At 50.8% G+C, this 17,212-nt stretch overlaps 1 protein-coding gene across 5 annotated transcripts in view; it reads right to left on the bottom strand.

Annotated features, from left to right (window-relative positions):
• TRAPPC9 (trafficking protein particle complex subunit 9) overlaps positions 1 to 17,212 on the bottom strand; it is a 385,435-nt gene that overhangs the window by 82,491 nt on the left and 285,732 nt on the right. For all 5 annotated transcript variants that reach the window (XM_068983500.1, XM_068983498.1, XM_068983502.1 and 2 more), the window contains one exon: positions 8,855 to 8,945. In XM_068983500.1, the coding sequence (XP_068839601.1) occupies positions 8,855 to 8,945 (91 nt within the window). The remainder of the gene's footprint in view (positions 1 to 8,854; positions 8,946 to 17,212) is intronic.

The following is a 17,212-nucleotide window of genomic DNA, read 5'->3' as shown; positions in this document are numbered from 1 at the left end:
TGACAGTTAAGACCAAACACATGAGTCATACCAAAGAATGTAAGTGGCCTAAATTCCCTTATTAATCAAAAAGACACTGAAGTTAGATCACAAACAAAACGCAGCTCTACGCTTCATCTAAGAGAACCACATGGGGGGAAAAAGGTAATTCTCAAATGTTTAAACCAAAACAAGAGGCAAAGATACATCAGCCAGACAAAAAGAAAGCAAGGACGGGAGTTACAGGATCAGACCAGACTGAATAAAGGGCAAAAACGTTAGAGGAGACCGACAAAGACACTTAAAACGGCAAAAGGCACAACAAAGTGAGAAGAATCATGACTTTTATGCACTAAAGCCCATCAGCCTTCATACGGCACATATTACAGGACAGACAGAATCACACTGATGGACAGAAGGCCGTCGGGGTGAACACGATCCATGTTAGCAATGATTGTAACTCACTTCTCAAAGTCTAAGTGAGATCAAATAGGGAAGGATCTCAAGCAAATTCGTAAGGTAGAGCCGGGCGACACATTTCAACTCAATACACTTAAAACAAGGAGTAAGCCTTCCTTTTACATGTCCGTGGAGTAGTCAGACACAAACATTTATCCACAAAGAAATCTCAGTAAATTCTAAGAGGTGAGAATAGTGCTAAACTGATTGTGGTGTTGTTACCTTAGAAAGTCATAACAAGATGAGAAAACAAGAAGGCTATGTGTTAGACAACTCTTGAGATGAAGATGAAACAAACTAAAATCACAGAATGCCTGAAAACATCCAACATGAGAATTTTTAATACCAGAATATGGTTAAAACCATACTATAGGAAGCGGAAATGGAAATCACGGGAAACAGAATCACAGGAAAATTCATAGCCCCATAAAACTATACTAATAATAGGAAATTTTAAATGAATGAATTAAATGTCCGACCCAGTGAGGGAAAAATAATATAAGCTCAAATCAGGCAGAAAAAAAATTAATAAAGATAGAAGAATTATTGAATTAGAAAAGAGACAGGGGATATAATTAATGAACAAAGCAGATCATGTGTTAGCTTGCTCAATCAAGGAAAAAAAAAAGAGGAAGCAAAATTATATAAAAGAAGCAAAAATAAGGGGGAAAAAACCTCAAAAAGGCAGTTAAAGACCTAGAGCAATTTTCTTTTTAAAAAAGTGAGCTATATAAGCCTTACTGAAGTCATAAAAATACATATGAAAGATGTTCAATGGGAATAGGATTGATTTTACAAAACAAAATAATTCTACAGATCTTTGGCATAATAACAAAAATACAGTTAACACTACTGAACTGCACCCTTAAAGAAGGTTAAGATGGAAAATTTGTATTATGTGTTTTCTTACCACAATATTTAAATAAACAAAGGAACAAATGCAAGAAAAAGACATTAAAGAGGATTATCTAAGCCAATATCAAAGTACACTGTAAACTTACAATATACGTACAAGGATGATACTGGCTAGTGGACAGACAGATTAATGGAAGAGAATTCAAAGATTCTCCTAAGCACATGAGAAAATGTGGCATTGCTTACTTATGAAGAAAGAAGAAAGTGAAGTCGCTCAGTCATGTCCAACTCTTTGCGACCCCATGGACTGTAGCCTACCAGGCTCCCCGGTCCTTGGGATTTTCCAGGCAATAATACCAGAGTGGATTGCCATTTCCTTCTCCAAGGAGAAGACAAATTATTTATTAAGTAGCTTGTGGATAACTAGCCAGTTTTCCAGAAAAAAAAAAAAAGGTGGCTCCATGCCTCACTGCTCACACCTTAAAAAATTCCAGATAAATAAAAGATTTCAATGTTAAAACAACTGAGTCCATGTTAGTCCATATTAGAATTTTTTTTAAGTGTAAGCTAAATGAGGAAAGTCTAAGTATGATATAAAAATATAAGGTGGCTTTTAAAGAGATTGCTAAATTTAAATGAGCCATTTCCAGCTTGACTCACTCCTGGGAGCACTAGACTACTTATTAGGGTATTTGTTGCAATGTTTAGAACAGCAAAAGATGCTAAAGGTCCACCAAAAGATACAGGGTAAATCAGTTACATATCCCTTGCCTGCGGTGAAAAAGACTGCTGTGGCTCCACATACCTGCGCGTGTATCTCCATGTGGAAGGAGACCCAGCCTGCGTCATTACGAAAGGAAGGAGAGTGGCGGAAAGTTCTCCCAAGGCAGCCAGGGAGGTGCACACACTCTGGATGTTCTATCTTCTTTCATAAATTTTCCCACCTTTTAAATCAGTTTACATAATTATATTTGGCAAAGGGGCCAAAGAGACAAAGACTCAGCCCCTTGGCTTCCCTGCACCCATCACCGGGCCAGCCGGGCTTCAGACCAGATGACCACTCGCCACCGCTCAGCCTCGGGGAGGGGTCCTCAGCCCATCAGCCTCTGCTGCTGCTGACAAGCTCTCCATCCGACTCTGCGTGACCCCAGGGACTACAGGCCCCCGGGCTCCTCTGCCCAGGGGATTCTCCAGGCAAGAATACTGGAATGGGTGCTCATTTCCTTCTCCAGGGGGATCTCCCCAACCCAAGGAACATACCTGGGTTTCTGGCATCTGGGACTCACCAAAGTCTGGTTAACCTGGCCCTGTACACCTGGCCTAGTCAGGGGGCCTGAGTGCTGGCACTCTTCCCAGGCACAGCTGTTTGGAGACGTGGGCGTGGGGGAGAACGCACAGCCCAGCACCATCACTAAGCTACCTCAGCAGTAGACGGAGGTCAGCGGGCAGCTCAGCTGCCAGGGAAGCCTGGGCCACATACAGCCGTGTACGTCCGAAGACACAAGCGCGGCCTTTCGCCCACGAATCTCATGACATAAACAAACTGACGATCCTCCACTGAGGCCTCCAGGTACCAGCTCGATGGGAGGACATTCTGCAGGACTCGGGGCGCATCTCCCTGAGAGTCCCGGGAGGGCGGGAGCAGCCTGAGTTCAGCTGCAGGACAGGATGGCTGCCTGGCGCGCCTGGGTCCAGACTCCTGGGCAGAGGTGGACAGTGCACAAGGGGCCACTGAGATGGACGGAGCAACATTCAGACACGACGAACCCACAGCACCCCGCAGTGGTTCTGTCCCCGGGGAGGCCTGTGAGCCGCGTCAGGGCTGTGGGCCGTGCTTCGTCCCAAGCACACTCCTGTGAGACAGGTGGCTGCAGGTGTCAGGGTCCAGGGCTGCCTCTGGCTGCTACTTCCAGGACAGCTGGCAAGCACACCAGGCTGTGTGGGGATGGTCTGTTGACCAATCTGGGCTCCTCTACCTGCATCAGACCAGCAGTGTCTGGAAGGCAGGGATCAAGTCTAATTTACCTCTGGGTCCCCGGCACCTGGGTGCAGATGGACGGATCCACCCATCCAAGAATCTGTATTCCCTGTAACTTCATGCAACAAACACCCCACGAGTCTGTTTCCTAATCTGTACCAGTTCAGTTCGGTCGCTCAGTTGTGTCCAACTCTTTGCGACCCCATGGACTGCAGCACGCCAGGCTTCCCTGTCCATCACCAACTCCCGGAGCTTGCTCAAACTCACATCCATCGAGTCGGTGATGTCATCCAACCATCTCATCCTCTGTCATCCCCTTCTCCTCCTGCCTTCAATCTTTCCCAGCATCAGGGTCTTTTCCAATGAGTTAATTCTTAGCACAAGGTGCCCAAAGTTTTGGAGTTTCAGCTTCAGTATCAGTCCTTCCAATGAATATTCAGGACTGATTTCTTTTAGAATGGACTGCTTGGATCTCTTTGCAGTCCAAGGGACTCTCAAGAGTCTTCTCCAACACCACAGTTCAAAAGCTTCAATTCTTCAGTGTTCAGCTTTCTTTATGGTCCAACTCTCACATCCATACATGACTACTGGAAAAACCATAGCTTTGACTAGACGGACCTTTGTTGGCAAACTAATCACTCTGCTTTTTAATATGGTGTCTAGGTGGGTCATAGCTTTCCTTCCAAGCAACAAGAGTCTTTTAATTTCATGGCCACAGTCACAATCTGCAGTGATTTTGGAGCCCAAGAACATAAAGTCTGACACTGTTTCCACTGTTTCCCCATTTATTTGCCATGAAGTGATGGGACTGGATGCCATCATCTTCGTTTTCTGAATGTTGAGCTTTAAGCCAACTTTTTCACTCTCCTCTTTCACTTTCATCAAGAGGCTCTTAAGTTCCTCTTCACTTTCTGCCATAAGGGTGGTGTCATCTGCATATCTGAGGTTATTGATATTTCTCTTGGCAATCTTGATTCCAACTTGTGCTTCCTCCAGCCCAGCATTTCTCATGATGTTCTGCATATAAGTTAAATAAGCAGGGTGACAATATACAGCCTTGACGTACTCCTTTTCCTATTGGGAACCAGCCTGTTGTTCCATGTCCAGTTCTAACTGTTGCTTCCTGACCTGCATACAGATTTCTCAAGAGGCAGGTCAGGTGGTCTGGTATTCCCATCTCTTTCAGAATTTTCCACAGTTGATTGTGACCCACACAGTCAAAGGCTTTGGCATAGTCAAGAAAGCAGAAATAGATGTGTTTCTGGAACTCTCTTGCTTTTTCGATGATCCAGCGGATGTTGGCAATTTGATCTCTGGTTCCTCTGCCTTTTCTAAAACCAGCTTGAACATCTGGAAGTTCATGGTTCATGTACTGCTGAAGCCTGGCTTGGAGAATTTTGAGCATTACTTTACTAGTGTGTGAGATGAGTGCAACTGTGTGGTAGTTTGAGCATTCTTTGGCATTGCCTTTCTTTGGGATTGGAATTTGGCCTTGGAGTACAGAATGAAGCAGGGCAGAGGCTAACAGAGTTTTGCCAAGAGAACGCACTGGTCATAGCAAACACCCTCTTCCAACAACACAAGAGAAGACTCTACACATTGACATCACCAGATGGCCAACACTGAAATCAGATTGATTATATAATTTGCAGCCAAAGATGGAGAAGCTCTATACAGTCAGCTAAAAACAAAACCGGGAGCTAACTGTGGCTCAGATCATGAACTCCTTATTGCCAAATTCAGACTTAAACTGAAAAAAGTGGAGAAAACCAGTCAACCATTCAGGTATGACCTAAATCAAATCCCTTATGATTATACAGTGGAAGTGAGAAATAGATTTAAGGGAGTATATCCGATAGAGCGCCTGATGAACTATGGACAGAGGTTCGTGACACTGTACAGGAGGCAGCGATCAAGACCATCCCCAGGAAAAAGAAATGCAAAAAAAGCAACATGCTCTCTGAGGAGGCTTTACAAATAGCTCTGAAGAGAATTTAACTCAGATTACCATTATATCTCCTACTGTGTGCAAGAATCCCTTAGAAGAAATGGAATAGCCCTGATAGTCAACAGAAGAGTCCGAAATGCAGTACTTGGGTGCAATCTCAAAAACGACAGAATGATCTCTGTTTGTTTCCAAGGCAAACCATTCAACATCAGGGTAATCCAAGTCTATGAGCCGACCAGTAATGCACAAGAAGCTGAAGCTGAACGGTTCTATGAAGACCTTACAAGACCTTCTAAAACTAGCACCCCATTGGTAACAGGGGGATGGTAATTATGACCTGAAAACTTGCACGGGTCAGACAAACTGCACATAGAGTTTAGGCACAGCGTCTTCCTCCCCAATATGAGGGCATGTGGTTCTCTGAGGCACAGCAGTGGGTGACCCCACACAAAGTGCCACCTGGCCGCTGTCTCCCAGACGGGCATTGCCCTCGTGCCCACAAGAGCGTCCTGCACATCACAGCTCAGCACCGGGGCAGGGGCTTGCTCGGTGATTATCCGGAGGACGAGCAGTGATAGCATGCGCTCCACGGTGTAGCCAACACCTGACCGGGACTCGCCGGCACAGACCAGGCGCTGCGCATCTGAGAGGCCGGGATAAGCACAGTGCTGTCAGCTGTGAGAAACTCCTCGGTCCACTAGTCATCACTGCCCGGTATCCATGGAAACAACTGGACCGGCCCTCAACTCAGGCCGTCAGGAGGCCCTCTGGGCTCTGCCAGGCTCCCACCCTCGTGGCAGCGCAGCCTCCCCCAGCCCACGGTTCTGCTCCCAGAGGAATGGAGACAGGAGGCAGCCGACTAGGGGTCCTGCCCCAGGCCCCTCCCCAGCCCCACCCTGCCCTCTGTCCCGCCTTGCCCTGGGACGCTCTGCAGAAGGAATCCACACAGTCCTGGAGCCAGCCCAGAACCTGGCTTCCTCTCCTCCGGGACCCCCACGCGACATCAGTCCCGGTGGGCTCCATCAGCGGCCCTGTGAGCGGTGGCGCTGGCACAGAAGCTGTGCCCTCTGGCACCGGCCCACAGGTGCAGCGTCAGGGCCTCCCCGTGGGGGGCGTGGCCCCGAGACACAGAAAGGCTCTGTGTGCAGCCGGTGCAGGCAACTTTCGTAACAGCAAACACCTCCAAAGAGCAGAGGCACCCAGACACCAGAACGAGCAGCAAGCCAGCCTGCATCCACATGATGAGAGTGCAATGAGGACTTGAACGGCAAGTGTGAGACGTGTTCATAACATGAGAAATACTTGTTTTCTCGAGTAAAAAAAAAAGGGACACAGAGTACAAGAACGGTATGATCATCTCGGCGAACAAAATGTGAATTGGGGGATAGCAGAAAGGCACAAATATGAGATGAAATAGAGACTGGTTTTGGGGGCGCAAGAGTGGAAAAACAAAATTTTTCTCCATCGAACTTTTTTGATTTGCCCTGCCTTTCTATAACGGGAATATATTGCTTTTGTGAAGTGAATGAATGGGAAGGTCAAGATTCCAGGGCAAGGAACCTTGCCTCTGAAAAACCAGTAGGACAGCCCGAGTGATGTGGAAAGGAGCTGGTGACCCCGAGACATTGGCTCCATGGCACAGGTGACAGGGCGGGGGCAGGTGGCATGCACTGGGGCCAGGGATGAAGACCCCACCCCAATGCAGAGGACGGTGGGCCAGGGAGGCCAGCCCGGGGCAGGAGGTGGGCAGACGAAACTCACAGCCTCACCTCTCGGCCCCTGACCTAGAACTACACTCTAAGGGGTGGGAAAGTCACCTCAAAACCTCGGGCTCCCACAATGCCCACGGCACCATCAACGGTCAACAGTCGAACGTCCACTCGACAAAACAGCCCAAAAGCCTTAAAAATCACACGTCTTTTGACTTCATAACTCCAAAACGAGCAAGCCGAGGAAAAAATCAGAGAAACATGCATGCAGGTGGATGTTCCCCGGAAACTGCCAGACGTGGCAACAGTTAAATTAATCATGACACGGAACAGAGATATAGCACGTGGTGTTTCTGGGGCGTGCAGACCCTTGGAGACAGGACCCAGAACACAATGAATGCTGCTGGGGGCCTGAAAGTGCTGGGCAGGGCTGGCTGCTGTCGTGGGCAATGCCCACGAGACCCCCTGGAGGAAACGCCTTTGAGTCCTGGTCCTGTGGTGTAACAACTCATGCATCTTCTCCAGGATAAAATCCTCAATACCGGCACTGGTGTCCACGTGACACACGACCAGGAAAAGACCTGTAAGGAGACCAACGCAAATCCAGCAACGTGCGCCCCCCACCCCATCTCTGGAAGGAGTCTGGCCCTGCAGGGCTCACTCCCAGTCGGCCAGTGCCTTGGGGCACTCCCTTCTTTTGCCTGACTCGATGCCTGAGTACACACTTTGTGCCACTGTTTCCTAGGGCTGGATACTTGGGGCCTACCCAGCCCCAAGGGCAGGAGGACTGGGTGTCCAACCCTCCTTGGCCAGTACATCTGGTGGAAGTCACTGTCTGAGCCCAGATCACCAAGAGATAAAGTTTTGTGAGCTAGGAAAGTGAGGGACACCCTGAGAGGTGCCAACTGGGGCACGTTCTGCAGAAACAACCATCCACCTCCTCCCATTTGGGCTGGACCAGAGAGGCAGGTAGATTCCAAGGAAGGGGTCCCCGGGTGTCGGGCTCAGTCCACTCACAGCTGCCACATTGGCGCCGCTCACTGGACCTCCAACAACCTTCACCCGTTGTGAAGCCCAGGAGCCCAGGAGAGTGGGCAGCCCCAGGCAGCTCGAGGGGTTCTCACAAACTGAAGACCAGTGAGGGAACACCAAGGGGAGAGGTCTTTCTCCTCCAGCCCCTGGGGTAATTCTCCTGTGTCTCTAGAGTGCAAAACTGGGAGGTCGAGCTAATGAATTAACTGGAGGAAAGACCAGATACTGACTTCCAACAGGTTCTGGGTTAAAGCAGAGAAAGAAGGCACATCCATGACTGTCTGCATCTGACCCAGCACAGACTATATGACGGGATCATTTCCAGAGAATAATACAGACTCTCATTTCAACAACACTTCTACGTTTGAGCTTGTTTCTCAACAAAATTTTCCACTGCTGTTTAGGAAGGCACAGACTGGGATGAAAGTTCAGGTGCGGCAGGCAGCAAGCGTTCAAACACCTTGTTCTAAGTGCCACCTCCCAGCGCTCTCTCTCGGGCCGAGTACCGGGGTGAGTTAAGGTGTTTACCAAACAAACTCAGAGCTTGCCCAGGAGCCAGGAGGAACCGCCCCCTCGCCCCCGCCCACCGCCCCATCACTCATCACTCGAGGAGCGCAAGCGTCTGCAGAAGTCACATCCATGCAGACACCGTCAGTGCACCACAGAGGACGCGGGTTCTGCAGCAAGGGGATCCACACTGTCACCGCGCCTGAGCTCAGAGGGCAGCAGCCTGGCCCTAAGGCTGTGCTGACCGGACACCCGCGGACCAAGCTCGGGAGAGACGCAGACCTCCCCGCCCGGTTCCCTGAAGGCCTTGGCACACAGCACCAAACGCGAGCCCGCGAGGTCTGAGCGAAGGAGCGCGCACATCCAGAGGTGACGGGCAGTACTCACCCCACAGCAGAGGAGCCAGCTGCAGGTGCTCCAAGACCAGCTGGTTCAGGAGGCCCTCCACACTCGCCTCGCCCGTGCGCTTCAGAGATGGGTGAGCGTCGTTAAGGAAAACTTTGTGATCGCCAAGCCCAGGGCCCGGAGGAGAAGTTCTAGACGTTTCTCAACAGACAGGAAACCCTCCACAGCAGGTGAACGGCCCCCTCCTCTCAAGGGATGGACAAATGTGGGAGAAACAGGTACGTAGATATGTCAAGGGCCTCTCCCCCAACGCTCCCCCACCAAATCTGACAAATTAAGCGGTTGTGTGAAGAAGGGAAATCCACCCAGATAGGTTCAATTCAGCAGCCATTCTTGCTGGGGGAAATAAAGAAGAGGGAAGGTTGTTTTTCCTAAAGAGCGTACAAACTGTGGCTCACTGTTCAATACAGCCCAACGTGTTTCTCTACACGTGTCGGCTTCACGCTGCTTTCACATCTGTCACGTTACACATCTTGATGTAATTACACATATTATTACGAACAGGCTCACTTAGGCAAGTTCATAATCGAGAAAGTCATACTGCCTCTCAGCAAGTATCAGTGGATGAAGAAACTGGGTTTAGAAGTGCAGAAAATAGATGTCTCCAAGGTGCTAATATTAAACAGCCCGTGTGGTCCTCAGAAACACAGCTGTAAATTGCTTTCCCTTTTCCTACATAAATGAAAGCCCCAGCATTTAAGCTGCAATCAAAAGGGAAGACTATAGCTCCTGACACTCTCTAGTGACCGGGGAAGTGGGGAGAATCCTATTACTTTCTTCCTTTAGCAAGTTAACGGCACTCAACAAACACACAGTGTGTGTCTGAAACGAGCGAGGTGTGGTGAGAAGCACTGAGCACACTGAAATGACCGCACATGAGCCTGAAACTTGGGAGGCTCAGACTCCAACAAGGACGGCAACACAGGAACAGGCCACTGTGCTTGTCCAGCCAGAGGACAGCCGTGTGAGGGTGGAGCCAGGCAGGCAGAGCAGAATGGGCCGGGGCGGGCAGCAAGGGGTGCCAAGGCCCAGAGGGAACGAAGACCAGAGTTCCGGGTCCCTCCTGCCAGGGCCCAAGAGGGCCAGCTAGCCACACACGGCAGCGGGTCTGAGACAGGAGCTCGGGCCAAGCTGCTGGAGTCCAGGCACTCAGGAGCCCCCACCTCCCTCTCCAGTCCTGCCACCCCCACCCAAGTCTTCCTCTGGCTACCTTGACCCTGTTTCCATTCTTCCAAAATACCGTGCGCTTTCTTGGAACTCCAGTCTCCACATTCTATGCTCTTTGCCTGGAAATGCTTCTCCCTGCCCTCTTCTGCCTCCTCACTATACTCATCCTTTAACCCCCATCTCAGACCTCACCTCCTCCAGGAAGGCTTCCCTGAGCTGTCTCTGCTCCAAAGGCCCTCAGCAACCCCACTAGATATGTGTGTCTCCCGTTGTCCGGCTTCACCACTGGCCTGTCAGCCGTGCAAGGGCAGAGCCCTCCTAGTGGTGTCTGGACCAGTGCCCCAGGCACTGGGGCTGCCCCATGAGCACTGATGACTAAATGCACGCTGGCATGAGTCAGCACCCCAGGTAGGTGGTGCAGGGGCCACATGTGTGTGCTCGCTTTTTTCTGTCTTCTCTCCTGACTCTCTGGGGGTTATTTTCACTTATATGAAATTAAGACTTCAGAATAGGGCAGATCACTGCCTCTTGTTTTTAAAAAAAAAAAAATCATGGCAGGTTTTTGAGGCTGATCACACATGGCGCTTGAAGAACAGAAATAGTGCCTGACGAACACAGCCAGGATGCAGAGCTCTGAAATGATTAGTTAGAAAAGCAAGTGGGCGAGTGAGTAATCACAAAGTTGCCAAGTGGCACTGGGGCTTTGGAAGCCATTCTAATGGCATATTTCTGTATTAATTTGCTTTCGGACATGAGCCATAAGATTATACTGCTGAGCTAATAAAGCCAATTACCTGCATGGGCATCCCCCTCCCCTTCGGCCCCATAAGCCACCAAAACAGCCTTGTGTCTGAGCCTGGACACGTGAACACAACCCTGGCTACCAAGACCTTAATCAGCCACTCTCACAGCCCAGAAGACAACGCTATAGTGAGGACAGTGGGTGTGGCAGTGGCTGCTCTTTCCTAAATACCCGGACTCTGGCGTTCAGGGCAAGAGGTCAGAAAAGAACGATGATGATGATGGTAATTCCCTATCACTACTTCTGCTGCAAAGAGAGTATTTCCAAAGTGAGTCCCATGAGGGAGGCCCAGCGCTAAGTGTTTAACGTGGATCTTCTCAGTTTAAAAATACTCGCTGTTTTCAAATTAAAACTTGAGAATGTGGTGGGTATAAGACAGGAACTATTACCGCCATCTCAGAGATTTAAAAAACAAACAAACAAGCAAACCTCAGGCCCATGGGGATAAGGAGAAAAGGACACAGCTAGGAAGTGGCAGGATTGAGTCCACCCCACCCTGGAGCCCATGATATGGCTCCCACGTTCAGACACTTTGCTATCAACACTGCACTGACTCCTCACAGTAAACTGGAAGCAGGGGCCTGTGACTCCCACTTGATAAATGAGGACACCAGTGCACAGGGCCTGGGCACCGCCAGGACCTTGTCTGCTCCCAGCAGGAGCGTGGCCCGCCCCTTCCTCCCACCCAGAGGGCACTGTCCGTGGTGCTGAAGAGCCTGACTTCCCTTTAAAAATGGCTGTCTGGGGAGGCCTTACAAATAGCTGTGAAGAGGAGAGAGGCGAAAAGCAAAGGAGAAAAGGAAAGATATAGGCATCTAAATGCAGAGTTCCACAGAAGAGCAAGAAGAGATAAGAAAGCCTTCTTCAGTGATCAATGCAAAGAAATAGAGGAAAACAACAGATTGGGAAAGACTAGAGATCTCTTCAAGAAAATTAGAGATACCAAGGGAACATTTCATGCAAAGATGGGCTCGATAAAGGACAGAAATGGTATGGACCTAACAGAAGCAGAAGATATTAAGAAGAGGTGGCAAGAATACACGGAAGAACTGTACAAAAAAGATCCTCACGACCCAGATAGTCATGATGATGTGATCACTAATCTAGAGCCAGACATCCTGGAATGTGAAGTCAAGTGGGCCTTAGAAAGCATCACTACGAACAAAGCTAGCGGAGGTGATGGAATTCCAGTGGAGCTATTTCAAATCCTGAAAGATGATGCTGTGAAACTGTTGCACTCAATATGCCAGCAAATTTGGAAAACTCAGCAGTGGCCACAGGACTGGAAAAGGTCAGTTTCATTCCAATCCCAAAGAAAGGCAATGCCAAAGAATGCTCAAACTACCGCACAGTTGCACTCATCTCACACACTAGTAAAGTAATGCTCAAAATTCTCCAAGCCAGGCTTCAACAATACATGAACCGTGAACTGCCTGACGTTCAAGCTGGTTTTAGAAAAGGCAGAGGAACCAGAGATCAAATTGCCAACATCCGCTGGATCATCGAAAAAGCAAGAGAGTTCCACAAACACATCTATTTCTGCTTTCTTGACTATGCCAAAGCCTTTGACTGTGTGGGTCACAATAAACTGTGGAAAATTCTGAAAGAGATGGGAATACCAGACCACCTACCTGCCTCTTGAGGAATTTGTATGCAGGTCAGAAAGCAACAGTTAGAACTGGACATGGAACAACAGACTGGTTCCCAATAGGAAAAGGAGTACGTCAAGGCTGTATATTGTCACCCTGCTTATTTAACTTATATGCAGAGTACAACATGAGAAACGCTGGGCTGGAAGACACACAAGCTGGAATCAAGATTGCTGGGAGAAATATCAATAACCTCAGATATGCAGATGACACCACCCTTATGGCAGAAAGTGAAGAGAAGCTAAAAAGCCTCTCGATGACAGTGAAAGAGGAGAGTGAAAAAGTTGGCTTAAAGCTCAACATTCAGAAAATGAAGATCATGGCATCCGGTCCCATCATTTCATGGGAATTAGATGGGGAAACAGTGGAAACAGTGTCAGACTTTATTCTTTTGGGCTCCAGAATCACTGCAGATGGTGATTGCAGCCATGAAATTAAAAGACATTTACTCCTTGGAAGAAAAGTTATGACCAACCTAGACAGCATGTTCAAAACCAGAGACATTACTTTGCCGACTAAGGTCCGTCTAGTCAAGGCTATGATTTTTCCTGCGGTCATGTATGGATGTGAGAGTTGGACTGTGAAGAAAGCTGAGCAGCAAACAATTGATGCTTTTGAACTGTGGTGTTGGAGAAGACTCTTGAGAGTCCCTTGGACTGCAAGGAGATCCAACCAGTCCATTCTGAAGGAGATCAACCCTGGGATTTCTTTGGAAGGAATGATGCTAAAGCTGAAACTCCAGTACTTTGGCCACCTCATGCGAAGAGTTGACTCATTGGAAAAGACTCTGACGTTGGGAGGGATTGGGGGCACAAGGAGAAGGGGACGACAGAGGATGAGATGGCTGGATGGCATCACTGACTCAATGGACGTGAGTCTGAGTGAACTCCGGGAGTTGGTGATGGACAGGGAGGCCTGGAGTGCTGTGATTCATGGGGTCGCAAAGAGTCGGACACAACTGAGCGACTGAACTGAACTGAGTCACCTGGGAAGGGCTTCCCCTCTGGCTCCCTGGTGAAGACTCTGCCTGCAATATAGGATAGGCAGGTTCAACCCCTGGGTCAGGAAGATCCCCTGGAGAAGAGCATGGCAACCCACTCCAGTATTCTTGCCTGGAGAATCCCATGGGGTCACAAAAGAGTTGGATACAACTTAGCGACTAAATCAGCAACAGTCACTTGGGGAGACTGCAGTTAAGTTGCCACGTCAGTGGATGTGTTCTCGTGCCCAAGACCTACTGCTGCAGCAGGGGGACTGTGGGCCACTGCTGGCGCCAGTCAGGCTTTGCAAGTCTCCTAGCCACACCTATGAGCACAACCCGGCAACAAACCCTTGCACCTGGAACATAAGAAATCCCAAGCGCCCTGCTCAGTTCACCCAACACACGTTGGTTCTGCCTCTGGGGCCTCTCACCGGTGACTTCTGGCTCTTCCAAGGAGCCACACGGCCCCTTCACAGCACCCTCTGCGCCTGCAGCTTCCTGCCTCCGCCACAGCTGAGTTCCCTGGAGCCACCTCAGTTCACTCCCATGTCTCAGAGGTGGGGAGCTGAGAGGCCCAGGCTGGCCCTTGCTCAGTTTAAACTTCCACTGCTCCCCTGTACTCAAATTTGCCAGGCTGATGAGCAGGCAGCCCCAGAGCAGCCAGCATCGAGCACTAGCAGGAGGCCCGCAGGCCACTGCTCAGTGCTGGGCTCCCTGCCTAACTCCCCGGGTAGCATCGGCCACCCAGGGCCATGGGTATTTATGGCCACGACTGTTCCCCGACAAGGCTGTGGTGAGTGCCTGGGGCCAAGGCCAGGCTTCCCGTCTCCAAGTCCCTAATTCAGAGCCGCAGGGCTGGGAGGCTGTAAAAGGCAACTGAACGAGAGCTTCTCCAGGAGTGATGCAGTGGCTTTAAGTGATGACGACCCCGGGCCACAGCTGGTCAACCACTCACTGCTGCACCCTTGGGTTAGGGAGCCCCGCACTGAGCACCCCAGCTGTGGGCGCGTGATCCCAGGCTGGGCCGGCCGGCCTGCACCTCGCACCCCTCCCCCACCGGCAAGAGGCAGAGGATGCGTCTCTTTGGGGACAGAGAGGTGGCACGGAGGTGGCAGAAGTGACGCGGCCCAGCTCTCCAATGGTAGCGTCTCCCAGTCCCTTCTTCAAGCCTAAAATCTGCTTGAAGAGAGAGGCTTACACGCTTCAAAACCAGAAAACGAGGAAAACCAAGACACCATCTGGGAAGGGTGACTCCCCGGCTCTGAGAGGCCTTGTCCGGCGTCCCTCACACACCAGGCTCAGAGTGGGGCCCCCACGCTGGTTCCCCAGTAAACCCGCAGAGCACAGATGGGGTCAGGCAGCCCACAGCCCAACGGGAACCCCAACGCTCGTGGCTTCTCCACTTCAACTCCACTCCCTTCAGAGGCCTGGCTGAGAACCGAGGAGCAGGACCTGTACGCCCTGGCCTCACAGGCTCTCCCGCCTCACTTCCAGGAGCGGGGGGTGCGATCCCGCAGCAGGGACATCATGGACGCCCCACTCCAAACCAGGGGGTGGAGACAGGGGGAGGTGGTCATTCCAGCCTCCTAAACCAAGTGCGACCACACTGCTCCTAGCTGGAAACCCTTCAAGCCTAGGGATAAAATCCCAGCTCCCATGCAGGCTATACAACTTCTCTGCAAGTTTTCCCAGGCTGACCTCTCCCCCGCAGACCTGGAGGACTTGGTGTGCACAAGCCAAGCCGAACCATTGGGACCGGTGACAACAGACACGCTGTTGCTGCCTCGGGGCCCTGACTCCCACACCCTGCAGCCTGGAACCCTCTTCGGCCTTGGCCTCCTAGTGACCACCACCCATCTCAAGCTTGAACTTCACGTCATCTGGGACATCCTCTACAAGCCACCCCACCCCCAGCAACCACCCCAGCCAGATCGCTATGAATGGGCACTGTGCTTGCACCAGGGTGTGCAAGTGCCCCCAAGAGCCTTCCTGCCAGTGGGCGGGCCTGGATCTGCACCAGCATGTCAACACCTATGATGTGGGCTGCAGCAGCTGCTGGGGATGAGAAGACTGACCAAGGTGAGGCCCTCCCTCCTTTAAGAAGCCCCATCTACCATACAAGGATCGTATCTTGGCATTACTAGTGACCCATCATTAATTACGCCTAGTCTATATCTGTGCAGAACTGTTTTGCTCGCAAAGGTCTCCGCACACGTTGTCTCGGTTAATCTTCCATGCGTCATGGGAACCATGGGTGTGTGTGTGTGGTGTCACTAAGTCCTGACTCTCTGCGACCCCATGGACTGTTGCCCACAGGCTCCTCTGTCCATGGTAGTGTTCCAGGTAAGAATACTGGGGTGCGGGGGGTGCCACTTCCTTCTTTAGGGGATCTCCCCAATCCAGGGACTGAACTTGTGTCTCCTGCATCTCCTGCACTAGCAAGTGGATTCTTCACCTCAGGGCCACCAGGGAAGCCCAGGGACAATGCGTGCAAATCTTGGAAAAACAGCTCCAGAGGCAAGGAAGGTGCAGAAACTTAATAAAGTATCTTCCCTCTCATTTTCTGCCAGCCCATTAGCAGTGCAACATTCGGTCACGGGCTGCAGAGGACCCCTCAGAACCACGGAGCAGTTTTTGAGATCCTGCCTATGCCTATGGGACTGAAGTTTACCACAAGCCAGTCTGACGCTCTAGAAAAATGATGTGTGTTCATTCCATCACCTCCTCCCGTGGGGAAGGCGCAGCCAGCGGGTGGAGGCCTGGGTCTCTCCCAAGAGAAGGAAGCACCGGACTCTGAACACCTGGCTGTCACACATGGTCCACGGAGACCAGCCCTCAAAAGCAGCTGACACAGGCGTCTCCACACTGGTTCCAAGATAAGGATCCTGGAGTGGGGAGCCCCCTGGAAAGCAGGCCTGCACCTCGCCTCCCTCCCAGGAAGACAGGCTGCCTGTGCCCCACGCACCTGCTCTGAAGAGACACCCACAGGTGCAGGGACTTAGCCCGCCGCACTTCAGCTCCGATGAATCAGCAAATTGTCATAGCTAGGGATTACGCTAATGGAAAGACTGCTCTAGGTGATTAATGAGCCTCTTTCCCACGACTTTGTTTTCTGATTTGCATCGTGAACTTTGAGAACGCCGAAGCCAGGTGTTCTCATCCCAGCAGGGGCGCCTCTGGTGTCTGGGCTCAGCTCCCTGGATGGCCCACGAACTGCCGGGGAGTGTCTGAAAGAGACTCAGGGCCACGGTCTTGCTGGGCAAGGAGAGGGGTCTCGGGGCAGAGGGCTGGCGAAAAGGAGGGAGCCCTGCAGTCAGCAGCGTGCCCGAGGGATGTTCATCTCTCCAGCTTCATCTGGAAGATGGGGACAATCAGAGGCCGTTGTGGCGGAGACCAGGGGCCTTCTGTTCTTCTTCCCAGCACAGAGCTGGCGAGAGCTCAGACTCTGGAGCCAGATGGCCGGGCGCGAGTCCCAGCTCCACCACTTACTAGCCGGGTGACCCAGTGCAAGGTAGGTCACCTCACAGGACCAAGGTTCTCTCATCTGTGGAATGTGGATAAAGACCGCTTCACTAGGTTTTTGTAAAAATTGGATAAATCTATGTAAATTGCTCAGAATGGTGCTGGCGTCTAGCAAGGGCCATACAGGTGTTAGCTATGACGTAAGCTCTGTAAGTAATTTTCTGCTATTAGATGCTCACAATCATTGTCACGCCACAAGCACACAGAACATGTACAAG

The sequence above is a fragment of the Capricornis sumatraensis genome, chromosome 11 (genome assembly GCF_032405125.1).
Source record: "Capricornis sumatraensis isolate serow.1 chromosome 11, serow.2, whole genome shotgun sequence".
Taxonomy (NCBI): Eukaryota; Metazoa; Chordata; class Mammalia; order Artiodactyla; family Bovidae; genus Capricornis; species Capricornis sumatraensis.
Note: the sequence above shows the minus strand (reverse complement) of the source record. Positions and strands in the feature narration are given on the sequence as shown.